At 35.6% G+C, this 21,788-nt stretch overlaps 1 protein-coding gene across 10 annotated transcripts in view; it reads left to right on the top strand.

The window, feature by feature from the left end:
- LOC121731303 (PDZ and LIM domain protein Zasp) overlaps positions 1–21,788 on the top strand; it is a 42,078-nt gene that overhangs the window by 10,900 nt on the left and 9,390 nt on the right. For 8 of the 10 annotated variants that reach the window (XM_042120677.1, XM_042120683.1, XM_042120680.1 and 5 more), the window contains exons 2-8: positions 6,085–6,189; positions 17,593–17,744; positions 18,240–18,414; positions 18,629–18,759; positions 19,392–19,483; positions 20,643–20,976; positions 21,521–21,709. In XM_042120677.1, coding sequence (XP_041976611.1) covers positions 6,085–6,189; positions 17,593–17,744; positions 18,240–18,414; positions 18,629–18,759; positions 19,392–19,483; positions 20,643–20,976; positions 21,521–21,709 — 1,178 coding nt within the window. Of the gene's footprint in view, positions 1–6,084; positions 6,190–14,521; positions 14,782–17,592; positions 17,745–18,239; positions 18,415–18,628; positions 18,760–19,391; positions 19,484–19,941; positions 20,096–20,642; positions 20,977–21,520; positions 21,710–21,788 lie in introns of those variants that run through there. The other 2 variants (XM_042120675.1, XM_042120676.1) reach the window with 2 other exon arrangements.

The following is a 21,788-nucleotide window of genomic DNA, read 5'->3' as shown; positions in this document are numbered from 1 at the left end:
CAAAATTTTGGTCGTAAGTCGTAACTGACAACTGTATCTAACGATTATTTGTTAGCAAAAAATTTAACCCGACTTCCAAGGAAAAAACTATAATATATTCTAAAAAATATGAAATAAAAGTCAGTACCGGCTAAAAAAGAGTAAAAATATTATTTTTTGTTAAAAAATAATAATTTTACTCTTTTTAGTTATCTACACGACCACGGCTTTATGCGTAGATAACCACTACGAAAGCTAACTATTGACTATTCACATTAGATTACTGTAAGCGAAATTGTGATAAATGCGTGCAGTTATCTAAGCGATGCTGAAATTTATTATGAAACACTTATTTGTAACATCTTAACCACCATTGTGTTTTTATAAATTTCAAGTATTTCCCTTGATTGCTCATACAACATACCCTAAAGTATTATCACTTATTTTTGTTACACCCTGTATAATAGATACCATCATAGGATCATCACCCTCGTAATAAATAATAATTATACCAAATTCGGATTATACCCTATACAAAAACAAAACTTTTCCAAATCGATCCACAAACAGCGGGATAATGATCAAAGATATCTGTCTCGATGTAAAAAAAACTATGAAAAACACTAATAATACTAATAAAAGACTCATAATGTGATGTTGCAAGATGTAAGGATAGTGACGATGATGATGATTAATCTAATGTACTATTAGCATATGCCTTCAATTCTTAAAACAACGTCGATACCCCCAAATATGTATCTATAATCACCTTCGAACCATGGTACATCTTGGTGCAAAATATGACTTTTTGGTAAGATTTACTTGGAATACTTCATTTTATATCCAAAATCACTATAAGTTTCCTTTTGAAATATGTACTTCAGATGAATCGAAATCACAATATCATCCAGATAAATGGGGTTTTCAGTATAAATAGCGAGGAATTCCATCAAGTCACCTTTTTTATGAATATGGTAACAAATTCGGATTAAACCCGATACAATAGCGAAAAAATCTTGAAAAGGCGAAGTGATCGTTGACGGTTGAACATACAAAAAATATATATATATATATATAAACAGACGAACATAATTATTATAACCTCCTCCTTTTTGGGAGTCGGTTAAAAAGCTAGCTCACTATCAGAAAAAAATATCAATTTGCAATGCCAATAATCTCTAACAAGTAAACAGCCAAGAGTCAATAACCTACATAAGTCAATATTAGTTTCCAATAAGTTTGGGTTAACTGTGATAAAATTCAAAAAGGTCATTGTTTGGTTTGTCAGGATATATGCTTAAGGAATGCAACACCTTATGATTGCGTCATTAAAACAAATATGTACGTAAAGAAACATTTAGCAGCTTAGTGGGATGCCCATTAATTATTTTATGAATCATAAGAAAATATACAGGGAATAACAAAACAAAATAACAATACTTTAGGGTTTGTATGTGTTCCTTGTACAGAGTTGACTGTGAAAGAAGCAGCGCTGAAATAGTTACCTTTTTAATTTTGAATGGGCAAATTCGTGACATTAGGGCTTTTCTCATACAAACATATAAATCAAATTAGTAACTCTTTCAGCGCTACTACTTTTACAGTAAACTGTATTTGAAGAACATACGAACCCTAAAGTGTTATCATTTTGTTTTGTTATACCCTTATTTAGGAATATACCTAAAACCAATGTTATGATTTTAATTTGGGTAGGTACTATACAAAAAAGTTGTGAATACACTACATTAAAGTTTGGAAAAAAGTAGTTGTTTCAGGTGATTCTTGGCTCAGAGATGGTAGGCCGTTATAGAAGCCGTAGATGCAACGCCAAGTAAATTTTAATCGATTGCATTTATTTCTTTGGAACTTAATTTACATTTCACGGAATTCAGTTCACGCACGTGGCTCGTTGCATAAAGATCGATCGGCCATTATTCATGACTTCGAAGATTACATACTTTGTGCACCGATCATATCGCAGGGGCGAATTTACTAATTTGAGTGGCGCCACGTCTCAGTTACCTTTACATGCAACAGACGCCAGCGATTGCGACATCCAGCCGGACTCTGGCATTCGATATAGGTTTGTAGTACCATACGCAACCGAATGTAGCGAGTAATGGGTTTATCCCAGCTATTAGTGAAAGGCGTTCCAAAACATCGCCTGTAGAATCAAATTTCGTTTTGTTTGCTCAAAGGACGCAGCTGTTTAAATAACTAAATAGACGTAGTGACATCAGCACTATAAACATTTCAAATATTTCATGCATTTAAAATTTTAAATAGGTTTGTGGAACGGTTTCGTATGGTAATAAAGTTTTTGCTGATATAATATTTCCACGAATCGTACATACCACTGACACAGCCAGTAGCCACTGGAAAGTATTAAAAAATTCCTTGTGCCATTAACAAAAATGGACACAAGCTAGTTAAAGTTAGTTTCTAATAAAAGCACAATTAATAATTTGTTTTAGTTTATCAAACACCTAATATCTAAGATGTTTAACTATTAGGTGTGAACACTTTTTGACGCCTACTGTTAAATAATTTGGTCGAGCTAAACTCGTCGGTAGTATGTATTCTTCGTTACTGCTTGCCAAAAAATCTATTTTCAGATAAGCACAGTCGACATTAACTTTGAGGTGTTCTGCCAATGCCACACGTAGTGTAGACGCGTCCATAAAATGGGTTAAATTATTGCAAAATATAATTGTAGCAGAATCGCTAAAGAATTTGGTTTCCCGAAGCGTTCGAGAGCTTTTAAATACTGTTATTTTTATCGCCTTGTAATTATCAGCCAATTTAATTTTCACCAGCGATCGAATCTGGCATAAAAATAACCGGAAAATAAAATTTTAAGAGTAAAGTTGTTAGTTGCTTAGCAATCTTAAAATAGAATTCTTTAGAAAACATGTTCGTTATTTGAATTTTGTTTGGATACTACTTACTCCACATTAAGAACCAAATTGAGATTATTTTCTTTGCATAAATAACTAAAAAGTTCTTGCATTGCATGTATGTAATAATATAATGGTTAGAATTCATATCAACTATACAAATATTTCAGTTGAAGTAGCAGATTTAATAGGATCCTGCAATAAAGTTCTTAGAATATTTACTTAATACAATATGGTTAACTATCTTCATGCTTAGGTAGGTAATAGAGATTACCGTAAATATTCAGCGAATAATATTATACTGGTAGCATTAGAACAATATCGATCAATAGCTTCGATAATGGCGTAGACATGGACCGAGCTAAATCGAGGTTATTGATAGCCCGTCTAACTGGTACATGATAGAAAACCCATCTGTGCAAACGCTGATTTATCCCAGCCGTCGTTATCGAAGCCTCTGCACGTGCTTCTGTTTATATTTCCGCATGCATCCATTATTCTATGGTCAACAATGCATTAAGACTTATCATTTAATATTATATTGTGATGATGTGTTTATTTATGAAGAGCTTCAGATAGCAATCTTTTATTAAGGAAATGAATTCTGCCTCATCAGTTACACCTACCAGCTGCGTATCGAGTTTGTTCCATACCTAATTAAATACACCTATCCGTTTCTTGATAAGGACGAAAAAAAAGTAAAAACATCTCCAATATTTGGATGGTCGACTGGACGCGGCCGCAGTTTTTACAGATTACTCACTCATAATATGACGTCACCGATTTACGTATGACTAATAATAATCATTTAAAATCCAATGAGTCCATAAACTACTTCTACGAAAGGTTACATGAAAATGTACGTGTCATAAGAATTTTGGAATAAATTTCCTCCTGTAATGACAAAGATTAATACAAGGACGATAACAACTATCATAATTTCATAATTAGTATTTAGACGTGTTAAAAGTTGTTTGATAGTTTATGGATTGGAAAAAATAAATAATTTGAAAATATTATAATAAAACATTTTATTTTAGCTTATTAAAACATAAAATCTGCCTAGGACAAAAGCTTCGAGTAGTTAACGTTGATAATAATAATTGATAAAATATAGTAAATACTAAATACCCATTGAAATTTTATATTGGTAGAGAAAGGTAAAAGACGTACTTATCTAAACATCGTTATCAATATAATACAACATTACGAGGATATGGAATTATTACACAAGTACACGCATGTAAAACCACTGAAAAGATGGAGAACCAAAATGGGGATACATATGTAATAGAGATCTAAAGGCAATACATAATGTTTTAAAGGAGCAAAGCAGATAAAGCGATCCAGGACATATAATTTGGCGAAATGAAGATTGAATATCATCAGTCTGAGGTTGCAGACGGTGCGTGTACGATATAGTCAGCAACGTGTGACCGACTGGAGCGGTGTGGCGCTACGTTGTTTATGATGCATTGAAATGCAAACTCACATTGTATGCAATGAAGTCTCAACAATAATTTGAAGTACCCTTTTTCGAAAGTCCTATTAGATTTGTATCAATAGGACTCATTGGTAATCCCAAGTACGGTACGTTGTCAATGATAAAAATATTGAATAACTTTAATAAGACGAATATCTTTATAAATTCATACGATTGTAAAAAATATATTATCACATTAACACAAAACTATGACGCCAAGAGTGCGTTAATTTTGATTTTAAAGCCACCGGATAATACAGAAAAATCCTAGCAAGCGTACTTCAGTGAATCTGTAAAATTGTTAGAGTTCTTTGTTAATGATTTATTTTACATTGATGTAGCACATTGAAAAGCTTATGGAATATTGACATCAAGCGATCAAGCAGCATTGGTTGCGATGTTTTTATATTATTCACCGAGCTATGCGATGTCAATCAAAAAAGTATAAGGATTATAATATTAAAGACGCTCAGCTTTTAAGGTGAATAAACTATTCACAATGCCTCGATGGAGTGGTGAACTTATTGACCGTTGTAGTTCAAAGTTACAAAATGAAACATATTGTAATATAAGTTAAAATTTTAAGAGTATAATATTATAAAACCCCTTAAGGCGAGGATAAACCCCAATTTGTTATTCCGTGACTCCCGGTTGACCTAGTTCCTATATAATAACGAAGTGTTAAAAAATATGAGATTTAAAGCACAATATTCAAAATACCTTTAACCATAAACATTTTTAATAAAACGTAACACTTTGGCTGTAATTAATTTACAAACTTACCTCCGAAAAAACTCTATTTCATCGAAATATAAGTATTAACTAGGATAATTGTACATTTTATTTGAATAAATTGTTAGCAAATTTATATTAAAAATTCTTTAACCGAACAATTTTGTTTCTTAATATTTATTTCCAAAGATATTTAAAAAAAAACATGAAAAATAGAGAAGATCCGCCCGAGAACCTACAGTTTTATGCTAAGCTAAAATAAATCTTATTGCGATGCGTATACGCTTGGTCTTTGGTTGTGTGCAAGGTTATCGTTTTTGATTGAGATTAATCCCCGCCTTAATATGATATACACTGTATTATGAGTCTAAATAGTAGAAACTTATTTTATTATTAGCAGGTACATATTCGGTTCTCTTAGATAAAGAAGAAAGTCGGGTCTTAATAGTAGTAAAGGTTCTATGTGTAAATATTATAATATTCGAACAATAGAATTAAAACCATTTGAAATGTTCATCGATTGTAGATTTTATCGGTACCAACCTGCCTAATGAAATTTCGTATAAAGCGAAGAGAAATCTAGTTTGTGAAAACTGATAAATGATTAGTTATTGTTTATTCCCTGTACTAAAAAACGAAAGCTCTTAGCCTCCTTTCACTAATGTCTTTTGATTCGAAGTTAGATCTCGGATGAGATAAAATATATCACAGTGTCCGAATGTTTAGTGAGTGCGGTCAGTGAATCTTTGAGAGAGAAAATAAATGTTCAATTAGGTCAATCAAATGCCAGACTTGTCTTATGCTTCGGCGCAAGTGTAATCCAGGTTATAATTACACTTGGTCGCTCTCATAGAGGAAAATATGGACGAGGATGTTTATAAAGCCATAGGATGACCTAATTTTGTTTCTGTTAATCTCTATTCTATTTTAGGATCACCAGTTGTATTAAGTTATATTTTGAAATTGCTAATAATCTCTACTTTTTTATTTCAGATGGCACAGTTATTAACTGTGCGGTTAAACAAATCTGACCAGCAACCTCTCGGCTTCCGGTTGCAGGGCGGAAAAGATTTTGGCACACCTCTAGTTGTCCAAAAGGTAAGATATTTACAAATACTTTTGTACATTACCTAAAGTTTATTTTTGTTTACGTACGTAACGTTTTTTGTAACGATATATTTCGGATCTTTAATACCTCACAGATTGCAACTTTTTGTGTCAACTAAAAATTAGGTTTATAACTGTCTTTTCCTGTCATATAATTTTAAAATAAGAAGTTTGAAATTCATTATCCCCTCATTTTTTTAACCTAGTCCACTACATTAAAATAATCTGATTAACTGTAATGGTTCAAGAAAAGTTTATACTTATATAAAATGTATATACAGGCTATATAATATATGAGTAGGCTGATCACCTGATTGTCTGACAAGTAAGATGATCCATGCGTCGGATGGGCATGTAAAAATTCGGTCCTGCGCCTCATCTCTCGCCGGTCGTGTCGGTCTTCCGTCCCACTGGGTTATGAGAGTAAAGGAATAGAGAGTGCTCTTGTGTATTACGCACACACTTGGGCACTATAAAATTACTCCTGCGTAGCTGGCCTGGTTTCAAAACCGGCCAACGTTACCGAAACCGGTGTGGGAGCTATTATATAAACTTTTATGTTTGTTTGGTGTCAGAACTCTAAAACAAATAGATTGTTAGGTTAAACTGTGAGCAGTACAATGAGGTTTGAATCCGTTACATTTGAAATTTAAATATTAACAGTTATTTAAAAGTTTTTTGTTGTCCATGTACCTATTCAATACGCCCACTCTTGCCAGGCAATCGAGTATCGACCTCTCTTGCGACCACAGCCAATACACTCCGGTGTGTTGCATTTCGTTGGACAAAAAACTGAACGACTCAATTAACCTTTGATATATTATAATAAAAATTCCTGAAGCAATGAGACGAGCGACGCGACGCTTTTTGCGTATACACTTCAAATATATTATAGTTTTCTTTAGGAATTAAAATCATATTTGCAATGTTAACAAGTTGAAATCGCTAAAGTACCAGCAGAAAATAATCACGAGGATAGAGCAGTAGAAATCGATGTTTTACTTTGATTTTGTTTTACCCGTTAACGTATTTAACGTTCTAGTCCACGAGTTTTTATCATGCAACGTACTCAGCGTCTGTTGTTGTTGGCATTCGTGCAGTTGAAGGATAAGGAGTCGAGTAATTAACATTTGTCACGTTTTTTTCAATGCGCAAACGGATGATTAGTTATCGGATAAAGCTTTTACCTCTCATTAACTGTTAGACGGCCTCGTTAAAGTTGTTTCGAAACTCATCATCATTTATAATGTTCAGTATTCATTTCTACGCTGTCTGTGTTGCTGCTAGATCATTTTTTTTCTTTATCTCCGTTGCTATTTGATTCAATAATATAATAAGAACAAAATGCAATATTTTTAATCACAATATTCACAAATACTGATTTAACATTATTTTCATCAGGAGCTTTTCGTGAAACTTTCAGTTTCTTGGCATAAAACTACACACACTGGCAAAATTAGCGGAACATTGGTAAAAAGGGCCAAAACTTGAACTCAAGTGGGCCGGGCTGTATGAAAGCCTTTTTTATAGCTTCTAAGCTCATTCAAGAAATAAAATATTAAACAAAACTGGCAAGTTGACAGGTTTTTATAGCAATTATGCCCTAATAAGTGTTTTTCGATTATTGACGTTGTAAGTGTTCCTGATAAGAATGGCGCTTTAGCGGGGTGCAAGGTATGCTCAACTCATTTGATTGTTTGGTTTTTGGAAGAACACATTGCTTAGATACAAAATTAGTGATTTCCCAGCATCTGCGACAGCTAGAGCTGTGACCACGATAGAGAAAGGTCACACCTACCGTTCGGTCAGTCAGGCCAGGTGTGTCGGCTTCCGTGGTTCATCGTAACTTTCAACGCTTCAGAGAGACTGGATCTTACGTTCGGAGACGAGAACAAGGCAGATATCGGGTGACAATGGTTCAGGATGACCATTTTGTAAGGAAACAAAACTTAAGAAATCGACCTCAAACTGCTATGTAGACACGAAACCTGTCGGAACAGGTCCAAGATGAACGTGTAAGTGATTGTACAGTAAGAAGAAGACTCAAAGAAGTTAAATTAAACTCAAAAGTGCCAGCAAGGGCACCAAAACTTGAGACAGGACACCGAAGAGCCAGGCTAAGATTTGCGCGTGAACATCAAAATTAGACAAGTGAGTGAAATCTTGTGCTGTACAGTGATGGGAGCAAATTCTGTCAATACAATATTGACAGGCGATAAAGAATGTGGATAAATTATCTAGAAAGCTACAGGCCATCAAACTTACCGGAAACAGTGGCCTATGATGCAGGCTTCGTAATGGTTTGGAGTTGCATATGATTTGGAGCCCGCATGGAGCTGATGATTATAGATGATGGTACTTTGACAATACAGAGCTATAGCACCGACATCTTGGAACTGCATGGTCTGCCTTTTACACAGTTTTAGGTAGTAATTTCAATTTTATGTGCGTCCATAGAGTAAGAAAATCGGGCATTATTACCTAAACGATGCTGGCGTAGCCATAGATGGCCAGCGTGGTCTACGGATGTGGATCCGATTGAAGACGTGTGGCACATCAATGGGTGAACGGTACGAGTTAAAACTCCAGCTCCAAAATGTGTCCAGGAGCTCGAGTTGGCGCTATTGGAGAAGTAGGAGAATATCCCACAGGAAATGATTGACAATTAAAATGCAAGCATGGAATGGCGTATCCAGGCCCTCTTGAGATTTTGATTTTACACCAGCATTGATTTTGAGATTACACCAGCATGACACGCTTTTAACATGGCATTTCTTTAATAAAAATGAAGAATTTATCTTAAAAACTTACTACTGAAATTTCAAAGATTTTCTTATTTTTTTTATTTTTGTTGATTTTTTCTATTTTTCACGTTTTTATGCCCTAAATTTATATAAAATTTATTTTTTAATAATCAATTAGTAAATAAATAAATAAATATATAAAAATCAGTGAACAATTAAAAAAAAAATTAAAATTTTGTTATGTTCCTCTAATTTTGCCGGTGTGTTTATATCCATTTCTGTGCATAAAACAAATAACGCTGACCTTGTTTGCGGACTATCAATATCTATTATTATTAATGTTTTTTCTAAATATAATTAAGTATCTTTGAATTTACAATTACAATGGAAACAGAAGGCGTCATCGTTTCAGTTTTTATCGGACAAAGTAATTGCTAAACGCGTCAGCTGAAGACTGTTAACTCGAATATTTTAAATAAGTGTTACAGAGGTTTCAAAATCTTTTGTTTATCAAAAGTGATCAAAACCTATTTTTTGCACAAAAAAAACAGAAACTAAATTACCTAGTCACTAATAATTTCTGTGTCAGCGTTTCCCTAAATGTTAGTTTAAATTAAAATATGATGTTCAATTTAAAAAAAGATGTGTCGACTAGTCGGTAAAGCCGACTATCTGGCCACTTTTGTAGTCGGCGAATAGTCAGCGCTTTGTGCCGAATCGGCTTTTTACTTTTTTGCTATTATTGAAATTACATTAAAGTAACGTACGTTTGCAGGCGGCGTGTGCGAGTTTCCCGCGAAACAGCAGTAAAAAAGCGTTACGGAAACTTCCGAAACCATGATGGGCTTGGCCGACTAGTCGGCCGATTAGTCGGCTTCTTTACAGCCGACTAATCGGCTAGTCGGCTAGTCGGCCAAAGTCATGATCGGCACATCTCTAAAAAAGACTGCTGATGTCTCGAATTACCTGACCATTGAGGGTAATCAACTGAAGAATTTGCTGCGTTTTTATGTTTTCATATTCAGGCTAGACTACCTAATACATTAATAACAACACCACATGCATGTAAATTACTTCAAGTGGACAGAAAAGATTTCTAAATAATTATATCTATCTTCAAACCCATCATTAAGGCAAAAGTCATTCCCATGACGGGCGTATGATCTGGATATCGAGTCTTAACTCTTATCACAAAATCTGTTATGCACTGAGGCTATCATTGCATTGCTCACTTTAAAAATCTATATTTTATTTTTATTGCTCTTTGGCTATCATAAACAATCAATCTTACCAAATATTAATATTCTATATCTGATATTTCTAGGACAAACATCTAGTAGATTTTATAAAAATTGTGCAGTTCTGCTAGTTATCACGTGTTAACATTTTATTTCTAGCAAGGTAATTAACCTCAACAAATTTAGGAGTTCACTCACCCATATTTACGAACAGTAACACTTATGATAATGCGTCTATTAGTAGCGGAATGGCTTATTTAGTTAAATTGCTATTAAGCGTAGATCTACTGGAGCATTATCTCTCCTAAACTTTGATTTCTTGTTACATGGTAGAATCGGAACTCACAATCTTAACTTGTATAAAATTTTTACATGGAAAGACTGACACAGTTCAAGAAAATCTCTATCAAATCATGCATGCTTATTGCTTAAGTATATTGGCTTCAAGGTAGCAACAGCTGAGCTCTAGTTACGCGGTTTACGTCTCATGGAGTCATGGACGGAAGATACGCACGTGATATAATTATGCACTTCGTTAATTTCAAATATTCTAAGCAAGAAAACTCAAGCATGAAAAAATTCTAACGTATCGAACATTTTACTTTTTGGCAAAATGAGTGAGCTCATTTTGCCAAAAAGTAAAACTTAATACAAGAGTGTACGTGAGAAAGAGATCTAAGGAACAAAATATATTGCTTAAAATTTTAATATTATTATGTATTCATACATTAATTTAAATTATGCTTAAATGCCAAAACCTAATCTAGATGAAAAACAATATTTTTAAAATCATACGTAACAGTAAACGAGTGGATTTCAACAACTAGCATTTTTTATATAATTTTGGTGGAAATCTTTGTTTCCACCAAAATTGGGGATTAGGTGTTTACGGGAAACTGGTACGACAACCACCACCTAGACGAGTTAGCTTGTGACAGAATGAAGTGAATGGCGTATTTTTTATGCTTCAAGAATCAATGATATTTTGTAAAAATAATGTTTTACACACCCTCTTACCCACCAAAATTGGAATTCGCTTGAAAAATAATCTTAAAAAAAAAAAACTACGTGCACTAAAGTTATAGCACATTAACTTAACTATAAACCAACCAAAACTCTACCGATAGGATAGATAGGTAGGATAATTTAAGTACACCAGAATTGCATAAAATCGGGGGTTTTGTGATAAAACGGTTTTCTTTCATTTCTGGCTGGAAACTGGTACGACCCAGCCCACAGCCACCTCCTAAACTGGTAAGCGTGTGGCTAAATGAAGTAAATGACGTATTTTTTATGCTTAAAGGATCAATGGTATTTTGTAGAAACAACGTTTCGTAAATCCCACCAAAGTTTAAAAATTCTCCGCGACGGACCTAAATTGTGTCATAAAAACTGAACTACAGAAGTTAGTACAATAAAATTCACATATTATGAAGAGTCAACTATATAAAACGACTACATAAAAATCTAATCCAGTATCAAGTTTTCTGTTAATCGGTCTAGATATTGAGTAAAATAGGTCCGCGACAAGCCACCAAAATTGGAAATCGCCTATTTATGTTTATTTTCTTGGAAAATAATAATAATTTTAAAAAAAATAAGGATAGGCCCAAATTATAAGCGTTACGTTTTACTTTTAAAATCAAAAATTAAAACGATATCTTGAAAATATAAGATAGTTTTCAGCCTTGCCGCGCAAAAAAGCGGTTTGGGAAATCCAGTCAAACACTTCTTGGCCAAGTTAACTGTTGATTTACGTTTTTAGGTCGGTAAGCTTAAAATATTTTTAAGATTGTTTTTTTTTAAGAAATTCACTTCCTATAAGAAAAACAATATAGAAAGAAGTAGCAATATGGGCCAAAAGTCGTGATCTGGTCTTGATAGACCGTTGTTGGACGATTAGCGATGTACCATAAATAAAGATGGATCATTAAATTTTATGAATCCATCGAGTTAACTAGATTTGAATGTTTATGAACATAACCTGGATCCATTTGGTGCACCAGGTTGTTCAGAATATTTAATCTAGATCCGTTAAAATTAGGTTTATCGTTATCCGAATGCTGGTCCGTTTCCCGACTTTAGGAGTCAGATTCACTCTTATTAATCTAACTGGCCAAACAGGAGTTGCGCAACCAGTCGGGTTTGTCGTTCGGAGCACAATCTGAGTCACGTACTGGAAGGGATTTGTTTTGAAATTGGAGCGTTGCACGGCGACAACGTTCCGTGGATTATCGTCATTGGCATTTTCTAATTATTTGGGTGGGTGAAACAAATTACTTGAGTTCTTTCTTATCTCGCTCTGGTAATGTATCTTGAGGTATTTGGCATTCGATTTGACAGGTAAATATCTACTTATATTTAACTATTTATTTATTTATATTGTAATATAGTTTTCTGATCATTCTAAAGCGTTTGATTCAGAACCCAATAATTCCACACTTTTGGTTTCGTACCTGTGTTCAATTTGAGACTTAACTTAACCCCACTTCTCGTTTCATCGTTTCCACCCTTCTTGTTCGGTCTACTTGCGTAATACAATACTCTTCATTGCAATTCAGTGTTAGGGTTCTTAAGTTTTAATTATGTAGGCACATTATCCTTCTGGCCCCTCTACACTTTTCCCCACATGCATGGAACTTGAAACCTAATCCAATTTTTTTTTGTCATATATTTAACTGTGCGTGTTTTTGTATCAATAGTGTCTATCGTAGCATTCGTAGCGTTCGTTTTTACAGTCTTGTAAATATTCTTTTGCAGAGGTTAAATCATTGACACTAAAACTCTATTATGTGCAAATACAGAATTTAATTGCATCTATTAAGCTAGTTTTTCATCTGTAATAAATAAAAGATGAATCACTAGTTACAACGTGGTTCTCACGGAAAAAGTAAGCTTCGTTTACTTGTGGGTACTTAGTTCATATAATATCAAGTTCACGTCATATAAACGCGGAAGTTTAGACGTTTTTGGGAATCTATAAGCAGTATCTACTAGTCTCAATTTTATTTTATTTATGAGTACTTAGTGATTGCATGTAGGGATGTAGGACATAATTTTTTTTCACTTTTTATTCCTTGTTGAAATTTTCTTATCTAGAATATACAGAGATCTCTACAAGTCAGTACAAATATTACCAATATCGTTAGTTATGCATAAAAGATCCAAAAGCAATTATCTAAAATCTATATAGTAGCTCCAGTCTCGAACAATATTGCCGTGCTCCTAAATTATCAGTGTCAATATCTCCAAAGCAATAAATCACTATGCAATTAATTTATCATATTGCATGACAATTATATTTACCTTCGTTCTCAGTACTTTTAATACAACCGTTATAACTTGCATGGCGTCTGTTCCTTTAATTCCTTTTGCATTGGTGTACTTAACATCTTTGGAACATTAACAGCAATAACCATGAAAGCACTTAAACCGTCATCTTGAGTATCTTAATTCTTGAGTCTAAACTCTAGACTCTAGAGTCTAGACCGGAGACTTATTTAGACTATCGAGGACTTACTTATATTATGGAGGATCTTAACTAAATACTTGACTTGAACCCTCGTTTACCTAGACCTTAGCACTTTTAAAATTCAATGAAAATGCATGCAAGTGTAGTTGACACACATTGCATGTATTTTCATTGACACACGTTTTAATTAATAAATAATAACATATGCTCATTAACAATGTCGCCCAACTTGCACGTTCCTGTGTTTTAAGAATGCTGTAAATAACATTATCGTTTGTGGCTCGTGCGCTTTAGAGAACTCAATACTTAAAAAAGGAGTAAACAGTAAATAAAAAATATATGGCGCGACCTCAGCCGGCAGGCGGGCCTGCATTAATCTCCCGTTCTTGTATTTCCACTGCCTTGTATAGACTGCGCACGCGCAGGCTAAGGGCATTGCCATACGACAAAAAATGAAATATTTTCAACTTTACTTTCATTGATGTGTAGATAAATGACATAAGTTCTTTGTATACTTGTTGTTATTTTTAGACACGTATTGTGATGAGGGGTTTTAAAATGAGAGTTTCGATCACTATGTGATATTTTCGCAAATTCTGCTAATGGTTACCTACGCATATGTTGTTGGTAGAGCATAACTCTATATTTCGTGACGTTTAGACTTAGTAAAGACTTTGATTTGCACTGAATCATCCCTTGGCATGAGGCTATGAAACGGAAATAAATTATTATACGACAAAAATAGTACTTCAATACACAATCTTTAGTATATTGAGTATAATATGAGAATATGTATTACATATCACAATGCCAAGTCTTAAGTACAGAGGGTAGATGGCAAGCGAGGTCACTGCCAACGAGTGTCCGAAGGAAGGCTATGCGAGTTTTACTGTTGGCAGAAACATTAAATTCTCGACAGCTGACAGATAGGAAGGGGAGCATATAAATGTGGAAGGCGTATGTTCACTTTAGTGATAAGACACGTAACGTAGTGGAAAGAACTGAGTATCTATTAAAAACCGGTATGCACACCTTTTTAGTTGTCCTTGTGTTGCTATACCGGTATTAAAATTTAGGTCTTAATGTGACTGTGAAACAAAGGAGATAATAATTTGACCTAAAACAGCAGGTATGTGTCACTTAAGTACAGTTTACTGTGGTGAGGTCGCTTCTCTACAATATATTATTATTATTTCATGTTTACTGTAGATAAGCTAACGAAAGAGCTAACCGAAGCGCCTTATATAAAATATAATAATCAATCAAATAATAACTTTGTTGATGTACAAGAATAATTAGCAAACTTAATTCGTGTCGTTCTTCAGGTTCAAAAGCAAATTAATTGATATCTTTATTAAGACAGATATGGCAATAGAAGTAATTTGTGTAAGTCCGGACTCAAATGTATTTTTTTTAAATGATTTAATATTGATGGTAGTTTCTTGCATATCCTACTTATAATATTATAAAGGCGAAAGTTTGTTTGGATGTATAGATGTATGGATGTATGGATGTGTGGATGTATGGATGTTTGTTACTCTTTCACGCAAAAACTACTGAACGGATTTTAATGAAACTTTACAATAATATAGCTCATACATCAGAATAACACATAGGCTACAATTTTAACCGACTTTCAAAATGGGGGAGGTGTTATGTTCGTTTTCTTATGTTCAACGATTACTCCGCCGTTTGTTAACTGATTTTCAAAATTTTTCTTTTGGTATATAGGGTATCATCCCAATTTGGTATTATATTCACAAAAGTCTGATGAAGGATCCATAAGTAATCGAGGGAACTCCTCAAAATTTATAGGGAAACATGTGGTGACTTCGGATTCGTCAGAAGTATTCTAAGCATATGCTACCAACAAGTAAGATTTTGCACCGAGGTATACCTGGTATACCGTGGTTCGGAAGGTGCTGAGAGAACTCCTGATTCTTTATAGATACAAGTTTGGGAGTTTCGGCGTTGTTTTAAGAACGGGAAGCATATGCTACTATGCAAATTACATTAATCATCATCACTACCATATTATACCATGCATCGTCCCATGGTTATGACTTATGAGCCCATAATGACCCTGTTATTGGTAATTTTCATAGTCTTTTAGATCGAGACTCGAGTTTGTCAAGCGATAATTAAAAAATCAACACCTACCTAATATAATAAACCTGAAGCTTTTGATTTGCTTGAACGTGTTAATCTCAGGAACTACAGGTCTGATTTAAAACTTATTTCAGTGTTAAATAGCTCATTTATCGAGTAAGACTATAGGCTAAATATTATCACGCTAAGACTAATAGGACCGAAGAAACTCAGGAAAATGTGGGAAAAACGGAGGAAATATAAGAAATTACCAACTACCGGAGCAATTTTTATGGCAATATTAAGCACAGATATAGAGTAGACCAAGTGAAGGGAGTAGGGACATAAGCTATTTTTTATGGGAAAATGTACGGTTCCTGTAAAATTCCTAATTTACGCGGGCGAAGCCGCGCGGGACATCTAATCATTTTATATTTCCACCATTGCTACTTTTGTCTCTACTCTCTAGTACTAGAAATGGTTTTACTTTCGATGGACGCGTTGTCGTTATACGAGTTATGTCGTTTGAAAACGAGTGGATCCTCTCGTCCAGACACGTGGCTCGCGCTGATCTCATTGTGACCGTGACGTCATCTCTTCTTCCTTCCGCTCCCTGCAGCCGTTTCGCATTCCGAACTAAAGTGTACCTGCGTCTAGGAATGCTGACTAAAAATACCTGGACCTAACTAGAGATGCCGCTCGATTTAGATCGATCTGCGCATTAGCGTTCTTAAATTCTTTTAGCAGTTGCACAATTTTAGGAGGAATTATAAGTTCATAATAGTATTACTTAATAGAACTAGAGATGGAGAAGTACATAATATTAGGATTGAAACTGCTTCTTAATTTTGATACGTAACAAACAACGGTGACTTTCCTTCAGTTGCAGCTTTACGCACACGGTAAAATTTCCTCATAAATAAAACAAAGGATTAGGTCACCACCAAGTATAGTGTAGTTCCACGAATTAAGAGCATACGTCTAACTAGCGACAAAAACAAATCATACAAAAATAGACATAAAGGCAGCAAACTGGTAGCACCGGTTGTGCCGTTTCATATCAAATAATTAAAATATATTAATAAAAGAAACAAAATGCAATATCAGCCGAAAAAGGATAAAAACAATAAGTAATACAGAAAGGCATCTTAGGAAGCAAATGAGACATAGAATTAACCTTATAGTTCTCAAAATTGTCCTAAATGAATATATTCATATTGTTTGTAGCTTTAAATGTCATATTGATGATAATTTTAATTTTACCATAAATAACAGAATATTATCCTAATGACTAATACGGAAAATGTAGAATATATTAAAACGGTACATTATATTCAAATAAACCATGATAAACTTATTTCCATTTATTATATATGGACCGCACACGACGTGCAATTTTAGCTTACCAATTACGATTGTAATCAAGATTTCAGCATAAGTTACAATAACTGCTATGAATACCGTGCTATGTAAACAAACCAAACCAAAGAGAAGTCACGAACTCATAATATGGCCTTATTGAGCTAGTAAAATTCAATTTTAATTTAGGAGAGAAAATAGTTGCTGTATAGCTCAATTGTCAAGAAAAGTACGAGTGACCATTGAATATGGTCAAATTATAGCTTACATTACTACAAAAATGTATAGAATCCTCAATTCTTGCAATACTACTCAGTTGGGACTTACGCGAGCTTAACCGCTCATACTCGTAGCATCTTGAGTTAATATTTAGAAATAAAATATGAAAACCTTAAAAAATGGCTAAACATACAACATCAAAGACGAGGTAATTCATGAACCTTGAAATCCAATGGTTAAACTCGTATCATGAATTACGATTGTTATTTCCCAGGTAAACGGTGGCAGCGCAGCAGAGCGCGCCGGTCTGCAGGCGGGCGATGCGCTGATCCGCGTCAACAACACCGATGTGTACACACTGCGGCACCAAGAGGCCCAGGACACCATCCGTGCCGCAGGGCCTATGCTCGAGCTCACCGTGCAACGGTAAATATAGTAGTATCAGAGAAATTGCCAGATATCATTTGGTTGACAAACCATAAACCGACCAAATGACGGAGATGCCTATAAATTTATCTAAGGATACAACACCCGTTAGAAGAGAAAAGAAGAAACAGATCGTAAAACTTAGAAATACTACCACAACCTTGAATATCAATAACCTTCAATCTTCTATTTACTGAGTAACTACATCGACAATAAGTTAATCAAGAATCACGGAATACTGGTTACACCATCACTTTACATATATGGTCCCAGGCAACATTATGTAAGCGTATTCAATCAGGTTACTTGTGCTAGTTGAAACAATTTATAAACCATGGTCTAGGTCAACAGCAATATATCTTCGTAATAAAACATTTTCTTGTTTAAGTTATACTTTTCTACGAATTTTCTTCGCTTTATATCTCTGGAAATAAAGTCCTTGGCTCCTTGGCAGGTTAAATGCTTTAAAACACTTGAAACTCTCTTTCTTTTTAGCGGCGGTAGTACATGGAGGCCTAGCGTGACTCCCACTGGTAGCCTCCCCAGGCCAGGTTCGCGTCCTCTCGGTGCTAGCCCTGTGCCAGTAACATCCACGTCGTTGAAGGCCACCCCACAACCATCCCGAGCCTTCGGATCTGGGCACAACAACGTTGCCAAACCATTCGGCTATGTAAGCAATATACGTCTGTTTCCAAATACTTATTATTGAACAAACCAAGAAATAATAATCTTTGAAAAAATGATCCCGAAAAAGGGAACTACACCCTGGTCCCTGAGCCTTAATAGGATTAGAAATATGCTAACGCTTTGACAATTTATCTAACTTCTAAGATTCGGATTTTCAATGTTTGGTTCTTAAAAATAGGTCGCAATTCGATTTACAGATGAATGGAAGCGACTCGGTGAAGAGCATTGTGAACAAACAGTACAACACGCCAGTCAACATGTACAGTGACAAGACCATCGCCGAGACACTCTCCGCCCAAACCGAGGTGTTAGCTGGCGGAGTATTGGGGTAAATATTTCATTAAGCTGGTATCAATAAACAATATTGCGATAGATACGAGAACTAACACATACGAGATTTTGAAACGAAATGGAAATGAAGCTCTATCCTTGTTTACGCATCTTGACGTAAATTCTAATAAAAATCGTTAGTCATGTTCCAAGTTATTGCTTGTGCCTGAACAATAATATGCATCTGCATTTTGATTTCTTAAGAGCATTATGAAGCATAATTACGTAATTTGTTGACTGCTTAGGGAATGAGAACATATATTATGTTTAAGAATAGTTAAATCTCTGTGGAAAGAGTTTTTTTAATTGTAAATGTTTACGAATAATTCTTAATAAATTACTTTACGATTATTACTGCTGACTTTACATAAACGTATGTTACTGTATGTGTACTCAAAAAACAGTTCAAGCATTCAAAAATCAAACGCAACACCTGTTTACAGGTAGCTGGCTAACTCTGAATGTTCAAGGGAATGTAGTTTTGGTTGTGTTTATCAGGAGTTTATGTATTCACTCATCACTGCCACGAATTATTATTATAGTAGATGTAAACACGTTAAGAAATCTACAATGCTATTAGAAGGTAATTAAAAGGCATAAGACACTAATTTACTTCAAATATGTTTACAGAGTTAATTTCAAAAAGAATGAAAAAACGTACGACGCAGAAAAGAGTGCCGTATTCAAGGTGCTACAAGAAGCTGAAAACGATCCTGAGCCAGGTATAAGATACGCAATTTATACTATCCGAATATTGTTGCCCACACACGCAACCATCTTCTACTACATGATTTGTATTGGCTAAGAATATAAGAGATTTTTGAGATAGTGACTGATCTATGTTTAGAGACATATAAAGATGTCCCGAATACGAAAAATCTAAAAGTGCCTCTGATGATAACTGACACAAAACTTAAATCCGAAATCAAATAAATAAATCATGTTATTGCGTGTGTGGGTGTTATTCCCAGATTCTCTAAAAATGTTCCAATATTCATCTGTTACGTCATGTGTTATGAACTTTTCACTGTATATATTCACTACAATCCTTTGATATAGGGAAATCACGTTTTATAACACTTACAATAGGTAGTTAATGGTTAAATTTGAACCAGTGTTACTTGCTAAAATTGTGGTCAACAACGAGCTCAGTATTAATCAGAACCTAATTGGCATGTAGCCGAAGTCCCGCCGATGTCTACGACACCGGTTAGCGGTGTTAGCGGTTTGCGACACGTGTCCGCGCCCGTCACGCGGCCCGATGCGCCCATCAACAACACGGGCGGCCTGCCACCCGGACAAAACATTTGCGAGGAGTGCGAGAGACTCATCACGTAAGTCGGACGACTACCGCCCGACACGGTCGCAAACACTCGCGGTTCCAAATTGTTTAGGGAAATGGCATGCGCCCCCGGTCTAATCTGCGCGGTACCTTTTGCTAACACCTTTACCCCCTGATATACGTTACGACATTTATTTTTATACCTGAATCCAAAAAAAAATATATGTTATAATGTTACCCAATGAACTGAACATGTGAACCTTGTAAGTCCTTGATGCATTCTGTGATAAATGATAATATTGTAATTTTAAGAGACCATCGAGCAAAAATTGGATTGTCACTACATTTAGAAGTAAATGCCGTCGACGAATGTCGAGAGATTGATGACGCAAGGTAGATCTACAATCTACATTCTACTCTTCGTCGACTTCAATGCAGTGGTACTCCAATATTTGCCGGGGAGAAATTTATCAATTGTTATTAAACAATTTATATTTTGCTCAATCTGCGTGAGATGATTGCAAATTCTAAGATATTCTTGGGATCCGCAATACTACTATACAGTATCAGCGGGGTAAAGCGTTAGGGTGTGACGACAGAGCCGAATCCATTTTACTCGCGTGCGAGCGTGGCTCGGGCGGGGACGCCGAGCAGCCTGCTGCGCTCGCACCGCTCGCGGTCGCGCACCCCGCGCGTGGAGACCGCCCCGCAGCCGGCGGTGCCGCGCGCAACCACGGGCACGCAGACGCCGCAGCCCGAGCCCGAGCGCCTGGCGCCGGAGCCACCGCACCGGCCCAGCATCCCCGTAGGCTGCCACCAGGTGCTGCCCGACGGCCGCATCGCCCTGGGCGCGCCCGCTCAGCCCCCGCCCGACTCCGCCCTGCCCGTCGTCAAGGACACGCCCCACTGCGACGAGTGTTACCGCTACATCGTGTAAGACGCGCCCGCCGTGCCTGAAGTGTTTGCGACCGTGTCCGAATGTGTAGATCACTAGTAGTTTATTATTGTGAGGCATTCTTTGTACATATTCGAAATTCACAGACGACGAAATACCGCATGATATACGTCTCTCAGTAGAGTCGACATGGAAAATGTAGATCATTAATCAGATAATTTTATACGGTCGATGGCTGCGACTAGCCATGGATCGCCGCGCTGTTACATAATGAAATACGTCCTACGACCACTCACAAATCACTGTGTAGTAGCGCACGATACTAATAACTCTCATCAGCATGTCATCAATTCACTGTACTGTAATATAATTAATTGAACCGTGTACCGATTTACCGCTTGGCAAAAATATGTTACACAGTTATGGTAAGCATGAATGTTCGTAGATCTAGGTTCATGCCATCGATATTGTATTTCAAGGTCATGTTTTATATTTCCTGTATCGATTCAAAATACATTAATTTTGCTCGTTTCTATTTCTATATTATGAATGCCACCTAACACACATTTTACTTCTGTGCAGTGGCGTTTTCGTGCGTATCAAGGATAAGAATTTACACGTGGAATGCTTCAAATGTTCGACGTGTGGCACCTCGCTTAAGAATCAGGGCTACTACAACATAAACGGCAAGCTGTACTGCGACATACACGCTAAGCTCGTGGCTCGCCAGAACCCGCCAGCACTTAATTTGGAGCCAGTCACCGTGCCACCGTAAATATTTTTTATACTATTTTGTCGACTAACCGCCACCACTATATCTTTTTTAGTCATTGATAATTATTTGCGACTT

Source organism: Aricia agestis, chromosome 10 (assembly GCF_905147365.1).
Source record: "Aricia agestis chromosome 10, ilAriAges1.1, whole genome shotgun sequence".
NCBI classification, from domain to species: domain Eukaryota; kingdom Metazoa; phylum Arthropoda; class Insecta; order Lepidoptera; family Lycaenidae; genus Aricia; species Aricia agestis.
This window is presented reverse-complemented; position numbering and strand designations above follow the sequence as displayed.